General features: G+C 39.4%; 1 protein-coding gene across 2 annotated transcripts in view; it reads left to right on the forward strand.

Annotated features, from left to right (window-relative positions):
* The first annotated feature begins 272 nt into the window (after positions 1-272).
* LOC120523868 (pyruvate dehydrogenase E1 component subunit alpha, mitochondrial) overlaps positions 273-12,396 on the forward strand; it is a 49,428-nt gene continuing 37,304 nt past the window's right edge. For both annotated transcript variants that reach the window (XM_039745540.1, XM_039745541.1), the window contains exon 1: positions 273-438. In XM_039745540.1, the coding sequence (XP_039601474.1) occupies positions 382-438 (57 nt within the window). In that variant the 5' untranslated portion in view covers positions 273-381. The remainder of the gene's footprint in view (positions 439-12,396) is intronic.

Raw genomic sequence — 12,396 nt, forward strand, 5'->3', positions numbered from 1 at the left:
CTATTACAATCGAGAATGTTCAGACTTTAATCATTTAAGTTGAATCACACATTTTAACATTTAAAGTACAAAACACAACTATTGTTGTTTATTATGTACTTCTACCTAATGAAGTAAACTATTCTTTTTAACATCCCGAATTAGAGCAGTTTACGCTAATTCGACTTTGTTGCAGTAAAATTAAAAACGTGAACCGCGCCGCTTTGCCGTCACGTGACGGGCCGCTCTAGCCGCGCTCGTTTCAGTTGCTGGTGTTTCCTTCACTCCGGGTTAGTGCTGGTTGGCCAGCCTGCTAGGGTGTCGGCAGGAGTGGCAGTTGGGAAGGGGAGAAGGCTGTAGTGGAAACGAAGAGTTTCGCATACTGCCGAACAATTTTGTAGTATGCAAAAGATGCTGACCTTAATTGCCAACGTGCTCAAAGGCAGTGCCGCCAAGAATGTAAGTAAAAGATTGCAGATTTCGCCGTATTCCCCTTGAGAGTTATTCTGACCTTGTGGTAGAGGAGGCCTATCATTCTCGTCGTCTCGTTTGTGGGAGAAACACAAATCCACTGAAGTGGTGCTGAAACCAGCGGGCATAACCTTGGTTTTTTTTGTACACTCTGTTTGCCATCTATAAGTTTTCGTTAACATGAAATTATTAGGGGTTTATTGTTAATATAGAACCGTGAACATTGTACGGACGTTCATTTTGGTCACTCTAATATAGGTCTCATCAGAATTTGTAATGAACACATTTAAAATGAAAGAGTATTACGAAAGATTAAAGTATCACCCAATGCCACTGTGTACAGGTGATCAGTATATGAACGGGATGAGTTCTTTTTTTCCCTTTTAAAATAGCCAGCTTCTGACTGTCATGACGTTCTTGGACTACTAACCCAGAACTACTCGTACAGCCTGACGCTTATTTTTCGTTTTGTCCTTGATGTCAGCTGTTCCCTACTGTTGTTTGACATTGCCGCTACGAGTCTCCGCATTCCTGTTCATTCAACACCCAAATTGTAGGGGGGAGAACTCGTTTTAATAGACTTTCGTGTGCTCTTGTTTAAGTGTAATTTAGCCATCTTCAGTCCTGGCGCAACACTGCGGCTGAGGGTTTTCATTCCTACTAGCTTTATTTATTTATTTTTAAGCAGATGGTTTAGTCTTATTTTGAAATCCGTGATTCTTAACCTTTCTTCTGTCACGGACCCCTTTAAGAATCTGAACGCTTTGGACCCCAGAGATATATTCACATAAACACAACTTTGCATTCAATGAATATAATGTACTTGATTTATCGAGATTTGATTGTCTCCTTATGTATGACATGCACAAAATATTATTAAACTTTAAAGTAAACTTTAAAAAAAACACTCCTTTTTATCCAAAAAGTAATTGCCACCCTTTATGATTATGAAATACAATCCTCTTGTGCAAATTAAAACCGGTCTACTACTACTACGTTTTCTACTACCATTACTACTACTACTACATCTATTCACTCGTTTTCTACTTTATTTCAATGAGAAGGTTGTTCTTGTTTGCCTTGAATAAGAATATAAAGCTGTGAAGTGGTCTTCGACAAGGTGACACACATCATCTTTGACATCCAATCTACAGTATTTCGACTTTTCAACAGTACTGGGCTGTATAGTGACTATAAAGGGTCATTTTTATCTGACCCACATGGACCCCCTGAAACCCATCCTTGGACCCCCTAGGTGTCCAATGACCTCAGGTTAAGAACCCTGTTCTAAATTATCTAATTGGTTAGTCTTTTTATTTTTATTTTACATTAAGAAATATGTGAGTATTTTTGCATGTAAACAAACTTCTGAAATTTGCATTTTTTGGTTAACTTTTTTTTTTAACCAAATACCTTTTCATGTAGAGTTACACTCTTTATTTTATCCAAATACTGATGGTTAATGGTAAAGAAAGGAGACATAGGTGCAAATGACACTAAGTTCTAAAGGGAAGCAGCTACTTTAGTACAGAGGTTGCTTGTGAGCTAATTAATAAGAAGAAGCTAAATCAAAAGAGCATAAAAAGAGAAACATATTTAAAGGAACAGTGATTAATATCACACACACAAATGCTTACAGTATTTCCCTAACAATTTAGCAAATCCAAATGTTAATTTCTAGATTGACACAAAAAGGCAGAAACTGGGAAATAGCAGCTTGTTTACTAAAGGCAGGGGTTCTGTTATAATAATACTAATATATTTTATTTATATAGAACCTTTCCCATGCTCAAGGCACTTCACAGAGTTTAAGAAAGAATAGCAGGGTATACAGTATATAGCATTGTACAAACCAAATAAATAAAGAAAATTACGACTAATGTTAGACAATGTTAACAGACAACATAACTGATGGTCTAGCACACACACACACACACACACACACAGGTTACATGAGCATCTTGACAGAAAGGTAAACTAAGAGAAGGGTAGTAAAGTCAAGTAGAGCTAAGATGAGTTTTGAGTTGTTTTTTAAAAGAATTCATGGAGTCAGCTGATCTGATTAATTTCGGTAGGTCATTCCAGAGTCTGGGCGCTATACAGCTGAAGGCCCTGTCACCCATGGAGTGTAGATTAGTGTGGGGCACAACAAGATTGCCAGAATCAGAGGACCTTAGTGGGCGGGCAGGCACATAGTGATGGAGAAGATCACTGATGTAGTTTGGCGCGAGGTTATTTAAGGCTTTGTAGGTTATTATTAGGATTTTATATTTGATTCTGTAAGACACAGGGAGCCAGTGAAGACGGAGCAGGATGGGTGTGATGTGCTCGCTGCTGCTGGTTCGAGTAAGGACTCTTGCAGCTGAGTTTTGAATAAGCTGGAGCTGTAAAATAAGATTAGAAGGGGCACCTGCCAACAGCGAGTTACAATAATCGACGCGGGATGTGATAAAAGCATGGACAAGTTTCTCAGCATTAGAAAAGGAGAGGAAGGAGTGAATGCGGGATATGTTACGGAGGTGAAAGTAAGAAAATTTCTTAATGTGATTTATGTGGGCAGAATAAGAAAGGGAGGAATCAAAAATGACACCAAGATTCTTTGCAGTAGAGGCAGGTCTGATGAGATCACCACCAAGATGAACTGGGAAGGAGCTCATTTTATTAAGTTGCATTTTAGTCCCAATTTGCAGGAGTTCAGTTTTTTTGCAATTTAATTTTAAAGAGTTCTGCTCCATCCAGGTTTTAATTTCACTAAGGCAGGTTGTGAGCCGAGAAAGCTCTGATGAAGTTCCACTCTTAACATTGAAATAGAGTTGAGTATCTGCATAAAAATGATAACTAAGTCCAAAGCTACGAATAATATGGCCAAGGGGAAGCTTATAAATACAGAAGAGAAGAGGGCCGAGGACAGAGCCCTGTGGAACTCCTTGTGTGACTGGTGCCAAGCTGGATCTTCTGTTGCCAAGACTAACAAACTCTTGCTTACCAGTCAGATAGGACTTGAACCACTGGAGGGCAGTGCCAAAGATACCCAACATGTTCTCCATTCTGGACAGTAGAATGTCATGTCTGACCTGAGTGTCAAATGCTGCACTGAGGTCTAATAGAATTTAATATGCTGGTTTGTCCAGAGTCTGCTGCCATAAGCATATCATTGGTTACCTGAAGCAGAGCAGTTTCACAGCTGTGCTGCGCCCTGCAACCAGACTGAAAGGGTTGCATCAATTTATTATAAGTTAAGTAGTTGGTGAGTTGGGAAGCTACAACACGCTTAAGAACTTTTGACAGAAAAAGTAAGTGGGAAATAGGCTTAAAATTAAGATTGTCAGCATCAAGACCAGACTCTTAAGTAACCATTTTATTACCATGCAAATGAATGTAACATTAATTTAGTGGCTCTGGTTTAACATTCAGTGTCCTTTGCCACTGTGTCTGCTTTGTTCATCACCAATTGTCAGTATTTGGATACAATTTAAAAAAAGCAAACTCCATGGAAATAAGGTGAATTGAAGTTTAAATTGTAAAGTGTTTAAAACTAAAAAAACACAAGTTTTGAACAGATCCTGTAAGTGAGAATTAGATTTTTTTCCAATTTCAAATAGTACAAGAAATCGGTTACGCACTGACTTAAGAGTGGTGGGGTGGGATTGTTTCAGTTGAGCAAGATAAGTCTACATGCTAGTAGTGTAGTAAAGGACATCATGACATACCACCCTTCAGCCCCAAAAATTGCATGTGACACTACAAATGGAATAGTTCTGTGTATTAAGATTCCTGCGCCCCTGGTTTTCTTTGTATAGCTAGAGTGAAAAATTGGCCAGACCACTCTCTTTGCCACTGAAACTGGTCATTGCTTAATAAGTGAATGTCCTGTAAAAATAATATCTTGGCTTTTAGAATTGCTAAATGCAAGAGTACTTTCTCTTTAATTCATGATTGAGACCCTTGACATTCCAGCTGACAAAGTTCATTATTTGGTCATGGAAATATTTCTTTTGAGCTTTCATTGTACATTTTGTAGTCTTAGGTTAAGGTGGTAGTACATTGTACATGCGATAACGTTGACATAGATACAGCACAGCTGTGAAGTGCACTGTTTTGTTGTCATGAACAGTTATTGGGGTATAAGGGATAAAACAGAAGTTGCATTGCTCTCTTTCTCTCCATCCCCTACACGTTCCAACCATTATGCCTATGTAAGTGAGGCAAGCCACACTTCGCAAAGTCCCGATCATCTGACATGCCAAGAGGAGTATATCTAGAGCAGGGGTGTCCAATGCGTCGATCGCGATCAACCGGTAGATCGCAAAGGCAGTGCAGGTGGATCGCATTGCATTCAACAAAATTTTTTTTTTAAACGTTAGTCAATCATAAAGGACAGCCAGTCTAACACACTGGTCATCCTGCACGCACGATCAAATGTGCGAGCTACTGCAAAACCCCGGCTGTGATCTAGTTAGCCTTCCAATTTACATCGACTAAAGAGGGGATTTAAAAAAAAATTGTTTGGGGATGATATGGGCTGAATATGGAATTAGAAGAGGATTTTTTTCTCACAATGTCACAATCGAAGTGCATTTATCTGACGTCCGAGGTTTGATCCCCAATGAGGGGTGCAGTGACTGTGTACGTCTGATGCGGCCAAAATAGGGCGAAACACGTTTCGCGTACTCATTGCATTATTTGACAGTTGACTATGTAACATTCTATGATCTGCTTCTCGCAACTGAGGGGGCACCCGTGGCAGATGTTTGCCGACTTGCAGACCAACCACGCGCGTTACCTGGTAGGTAACCACCCATACAATCAGATTGTGATTCAGACTTCTATATATATATATATATATATATATATATATATATATATATAGCATTTTTAATGTAGGTAGATTATTTCGACCTGGTCATTTTAAAAGTAGCTCGCAAGCTGAACAAGTGTGGGCACGCCTGATCTAGAGCAAAATGAACAGCAGTGTGAAGAATGTTAAAACTGAGATATCTTGTAAAGGTATAGTCCAAATACAATAGATTAATGATATATAGTAATCTTTAACAGTCTAAATATAATAGATAAAGGGTATGATGTTAAATGAAAAAAAGATAAAAAAAACTGTAAAAAATACTGTTAAAGGCTTGTTGAGTGTGCAAATAAATAATGAAAGAAGTTTCAGTATAATCTTATTTCAGTACGGGTTGTGAATGTTTGCTTAACATCTTCAAGCTGAGCACTTTAATTTTACTCTCTAACTTGTATTTTCCTTTTATTTTTTTCATCTTTTTTCTGGCATTTCTGTAAAGGCTTTAGTAAACATAGCGTTTAAACGTTGCTCCAGGTCTTTAATATTCTGGTGCAGTTTCTCATTTTTCTTGTTTAAGACCTTTATTTAGGTCTTCATTTCCCTATTGTTCTTCTTTGCATGTCACTTTATTATCATTTGTTTCCCCCTCGAGCGTGGCGATCATTACCTTTAGCTCCGAGAGTGCGTTTCGATCTTCCCTTACCTCTGTAGGTGGAGTTGCTGGTTCAGAAAGAGATGATGTTGTAGACTTTTGGGGGGGAATTAGCTGAAGTTGACAGTTGGGATGAAAAGGCCATGCTCTCCAGTGATCCTCCTGGAGTTGAAGAATGCTCCTTGCCTACCTCACTCGCAGTTTCGCTTCCTCTAATGCTCTCGGGTGGAGCTGATGCTGCCATGTCAGATCCTAGCAGGTCTGTACTTTTGCCTGACTGCTCCAGGTCAGGCTATACCATGAAATTAAAGGTGGTTTAAACTTTTTGGCTTTTGCTGCCCTTTTCCATTTCCTTCTGTACCCTTTGCTACACATGCTTATTTGTAGTTGCATGTAGTATGATTAAATCCCCTCAGGATGAATAAATACAGGACATCTCAATATATAAAAAAAGGTTAAAATAACACTTCCTCTAATGGAGATGTTTTGAATGGATAATGCACCATGTCACAGAGCACATCTCAAAGTTGTTCCATGCGTGTGATAGTAAATTCATACAGACCCCGTATCAGTGTCCAGTACCACGATTGGATGAGATAGACAGGTTTTAAAAATCATGCTGAAACTGCTTGATTCTTTCAAGTTAGCATATAGCATAGTCCCTAAATGATGTTTCCATCACCACCTTAATCCATGTCATGTGTCATTTAGTCTACTCTGGAGGCAGAAATAAATGAGTGAGAGACAGATGTGGGAAGCTGTCAAAGGATAACTACAGGGTGGGCCATTTATATGGATACATCTTAATAAAATGGGAATGGTTGGTGATATTAACTTCCTGTTTGTGGCACATTAGTATATGTGAGGGGAAACTTTTCAAGATGGGTGGTGACCATGGTGGCCATTTTGGATCCAACTTTTGTTTTTCAATAGGAAGAGGGTCATGTGACACATCAAACTTATTGGGAATTTCACAAGAAAAACAATGGTGTGCTTGGTTTTAACGTAACTTTATTCTTTCATGAGTTATTTACAAGTTTCTCTTTGTTTACAGCCATTGACATGTCGCAGAGGTTAACACGTGAGGAGGGATAGAAATTGTGTTGATGTCTGGTGAACGCAGTAACCGGGTCATTGCAGCAGATTTCAATGCAAGACACCCTACGAGACCACCCATCTCCCATGCTACAGTTAGCAAACTGCTTGCTAAGTTTCGTGAAACTGGTTCAGTGTTGGATTTGCCAAAATGTGGACGCATGAAAACTGTCACTAATGAAGAAACATCAGTGGCTGGCCTAGCTTCATTCAGCAAGAGCCCACAGCGTAGCACTCGCGCATGTCACTGGAGAGTGGCATTAGTCGAACATCCCTTCGGCGGATATTAGCTACTCACAAATGGCACCCTTACAAACTCCAGCTACTGCAGCATCTCAACGAGGATGACCCAGATCGGCACTGAATTTGCAGAATGGGCAAAACAAAAATTGGAACAGGACCCTCAGTTTATGCAGAAGATTTTGTTCAGTGATGAGGCAAACTTTTATGTGAATGGTGAAGTTAACAAACAAAACCACCGCTATTGGTCTGACACTAACCCACATTGGATAGATCCCTCCAAGACTGTTGGAACAAAAAAATTGATGGTATGGTGTGGTATATGGGGTACAAAGATAGTGGGGCCATTCTTCATCAATGGAAACCTCAAGGCCACTGGATATGCGAAATTGCTACATGATGATGTGTTTCCCTCTTTATGCACTGAAGCTGGCACGTTCCCTGAGTTTTTCCAGCAAGATGGTGCACCACCACATTATGGGTGTCAGGTCCGAGCATTCCTAGATGAACAGTTTCCTGGAAAGTGGATTGGTCATCGTGGGCCAGTTGAATGGCCCCAAGGTCTCCGATCTGACCCCCTTAGACTTTTATCTTTGGGGTCATCTGAAGGCAATTGTCTATGCTGTGAAGATACAAGATGTGCAGCACCTGAAACTACGGATACTGGAAGCCTGTGCTAGCATTTCTCCTGCGGTGTTGCTATCAGTGGGAGAAGAGGGTTGCATTGACAATCCAACACAATGGGCAGCACATTGAACACATTTTATAAGTGGTCAGAAACTTGTAAATAACTCATGAAAGAATAAAGTTACGTTAAAACCAAGCACACCATTGTTTTTCTTGTGAAATTCCCAATGAGTTTGATGTGTCACATGACCCTCTTCCTATTGAAAAACAAAAGTTGGATCCAAAATGGCCGACTTCAAAATGGCCACCATGGTCACCACCCATCTTGGAAAGTTTCCCCCTCACATATACTAATGTGCCACAAACAGGAAGTTAATATCACCAACCATTCCCATTTTATTAAGGTGTATCCATATAAATGGCCCACCCTGTACTTTAAATACAAATCTGCTTTGGACTTTTTATTAATGTTGTGAATCCTATCCACAACTGGCTCAAGGTGGTACCTTGTAGCACTGACATGATACAAGACATTCCTGCCAGCATGGCTTTCACTTTATTCCTTTGTTGAGCAATTAACAATAAACTTTCATTGTGAAGAAAATGCACAAAAACAGAATTATGTTAACCGAGTAAAAGGTGCATACTTACATTATTTATCTGTAGATCTGCAAATGGTGGGAGGTCATAAGATGGAGATGACTGGTTTCACGGTTAGTGGAAGTGTTTACGAAGAACCTTAACCTGGAAACTGGTTAATCAATTTTGTATTTCTTCTTGTGAAGATACATAATAATAGTGATATTTTTCATGTTGACACTTTAAATTGAAATCTTGTTACCAGACCATTTTGGTATCATCATAATCCTCTAACACCTATGTTTTGGGTAACACACAGTTGTGACTGCTTGATGAACAGTATTTTAACAACTCGCATTTCAGTGCTCTTGTGCCATGATTTTTTTTTTCTTGATGAACGTGAAGACTGTTACACAATGGGAAAAGGATTTCCTGTTTTACTTAAAAATCTGCAGAAATGTGTGAGCATTATCCTCAGTTAATTAAGTATTTGAATTTAGGACTGATCATTTATGTTAGGTAGAATGCCTAGAGGATGCTGGACGGTCTCATGGCCTGGAATCCCTGCAGATTTTATTTTTTCTGCAGCCTTCTGGAGTTTTTTTGTTTTTTCTGTCCTCCCTGGCCATCGGACCTTACTTTTATTCTACAGGGAGTGCAGAATTATTAGGCAAGTTTGTATTTTTGAGGATTAATTTTAATATGGAACAAACACAGTGCTATCAGTCAATCCAAAATGTTAATAAACCTGAAACCTGAATGTTTCACAACGGAAATGTGAGTGTGAACATCATCAGGGGAATACATATGTGCGCACAATTATTAGGCAACTATTAGTGTGCAGATTTATTATGCAACTAAAGGAAAAATGAAAATTTTCCCATCTCACTTGTTTATTTTCATCTGTTATAGTGAGAATAATAAACAAACACCTCAAAATTTACAAATAAACATCTCTGACATTTCAAAAAAATAAATCAATCAATCAATGACCAATATAGCCACCCTTCTTTCCAATAACAGTCATAAGCCTTTCCATTCATGGAGTCTGTCAGTTTCTTGATCTGTTGACGATCAGCTTTTTGTGGAGCAGTGACTACAGCCTCCCAGACACTCTTCAGAGAGGTGTATTGTTTTTCTCCCCCGTAAATCTAGCGTTTAAGAAGTGCCCACAAGTTCTCGATAGGGTTTAGGTCAGATGAGGAAGGGGGGCCATGTCATTATTCCTTCATCTTTAAGGCCTTTACTGGCTGGCCACGCAGTGGAGAACTTCGATGCAAGTGATGGAGCATTGGCCTGCATAAAAATCATGGTCTTTTTCCTGTATCACTGTTTGAAGAAAGTGTCTTGAAAAACTGGCAGTAGGTTTGGGAGTTGATTTTGAGTTCATCTTCAATGCAAAAGGTCCAACTAGCTCATCTTTAAAAATACCAGCTCATACCAGTACCCCACCTCCACGTTGGAGTGGAGCTCTGTGCCCATTACTGATCCACAGGTCCATCCATCTGGTCCATCAAGAGTCACTCTCATCTCATCGGTCCATAAAACCTTTGAAAAATCTGTCTTCAGATATTTCTTGGCCCAGTTTTGACTTTTCAACTTATGTTTCTTGTTCAGTGGTGGTTGGGTTTCAGCCCTCCTTACCTTGGCCATGTCTTTGAGCACTGAACACCTTGTACTTCTGGGCACTCCAGGTAGGTTGCAGCTCTGGAATATGAAAGTACTGGAGGATAATGGGTTCCTGGTAGCTTCACGTTTGATTCTTCTCAAATCTTTGGCAGCTAATTTGCGTCTTTTGTTCTCAACACGTTTCTTGCGACCCTGTTGACTATATGCAACAAAATGTTTGCTGGTTCTGTGATCACACACCAATATCTTAGCAATTCCAAAAGTGCTGCATCCCTCTGAAAGACTTTTTACAATTTTTGACTTTTCAGAGTCAGTTAAATCTCTTTTTTGGCCCATTTTGCCTGAGGAAAACTAGCTGCCTAATAATTCTGCACACCTTGATATAGGGTGTTGATCTCCTTAGGCCACACCCTCCCTCATTACACAAATACACATCACCTGACGTGCTTAAATCCAATAAGCATTCAAGTTAATACAGCTTGGAGTTGGAATATACGCATAAAAATGATGATATGGTCAAAATACTCACTTGCCTAATAATTGTGCACACAGTGTATGTTAATTAGTGTTCTCTGATTTTAATTCTTATTTTGTCTTTTTTCTTTTTCTTCATCATGTAAAGCACTTTGAACTACATTATAAATGTTGTTGTTGTTTAGAAACTCCTTTTTTTTTGAAAATTTTAAATCCTCAATCATTTTCAATTTAGAAATTCTCTTAAATTTTATATATAAGTATATTTATGATTATTAGGAATTAGTTTTCTCCAGTTAAAACGATAATGTTTAGTTCAATTTAGGTTCATTTTAATGCATGAGGAAATCATTACTTGTTCGAAATTTTACAAAAAGTATATATGGAAAAAAATATTCAGGTGGAGGCGAACCTAAATTTAACATTACAGTATACACTCACCTAAAGGATTATTAGGAACACCTGTTCAATTTCTCATTAATGCAATTATCTAATCAACCAATCACATGGCAGTTGCTTCAATGCATTTAGGGGTGTGGTCCTGGTCAAGACAATCTCCTGAACTCCAAACTGAATGTCAGAATGGGAAAGAAAGGTGATTTAAGCAATTCTGAGCATGGCATGGTTGTTGGTGCCAGACGGGCCGGTCCGAGTATTTCACAATCTGCTCAGTTACTGGGATTTTCACGCACAACCATTTCTAGGGTTTACAAAGAATGGTGTGAAAAGGGAAAAACATCCAGTATGCGGCAGTCCTGTGGGCGAAAATGCCTTGTTGATGCTAGAGGTCAGAGGAGAATGGGCCGACTGATTCAAGCTGATAGAAGAGCAACTTTGACTGCAATAACCACTCGTTACAACCGAGGTATGCAGCAAAGCATTTATGAAGCCACAACACGTACAACCTTGAGGCGGATGGGCTACAACAGCAGAAGACCCCACCGGGTACCTCTTATCTTCACTACAAATAGGAAAAAGAGGCTACAGTTTGCACAAGCTCACCAAAATTGGACAGTTGAAGCTTGGAAAAATGTTGCCTGGTCTGATGAGTCTTGATTTCTGTTGAGACATTCAAATGGTAGAGTCAGAATTTGGCGTAAACAGAATGAGAACATGGATCCATCATGCCTTGTTACCACTGTGCAGACTAGTGGTGGGGGATGTTTTCTTGGCACACTTTAGGCCCCTTAGTGCCAATTGGGCATCGTTTAAATGCCACGGGCTACCTGAGCATTGTTTCTGACCATGTCCATCCCTTCATGACCACCATGTACCCATCCTCTGATGGCTACTTCCAGCAGGATAATGCACCATGTCACAAAGCTCGAATCATTTAAAATTGGTTTCTTGAACATGACAATGAGTTCACTGTACTAAAATGGCCCCCACAGTCACCAGATCTCAACCCAATAGAGCATCTTTGGGATGTGGTGGAACGGGAGCTTTGTGCCCTGAATGTGCATCCCACAAATCTCCATCAACTGCTAGATGCTATCCTATCAATATGGGCCAACATTTCTAAAGAATGCTTTCAGCACCTTGTTGAATCAATGCCACGTAGAATTAAGGCAGTTCTGAAGGCGAAAGGGGGTCAAACACCGTATTAGTATGGTGTTCCTAATAATCCTTTAGGTGAGTGTATACTCAAGTATAAGTCGGGTCTTGAAACTCAAAAAAATCAATCATAAAATCAGACCCCGACTTATATGTCCGTTCAAAAATGCAACACAATTTTTTTTTTTAAACTTAGGGGGCTTTGCTCCCTGCTCGCTTCATTTGCCAACCCCCGTGTTTGGTTTTCTGGATACACACTTTTTTTTATGTTTCTTTGAATTTTTGCTATTTCATTAGT

The sequence above is a fragment of the Polypterus senegalus genome, chromosome 2 (assembly GCF_016835505.1).
Source record: "Polypterus senegalus isolate Bchr_013 chromosome 2, ASM1683550v1, whole genome shotgun sequence".
Lineage (NCBI taxonomy): Eukaryota > Metazoa > Chordata > Cladistia > Polypteriformes > Polypteridae > Polypterus > Polypterus senegalus.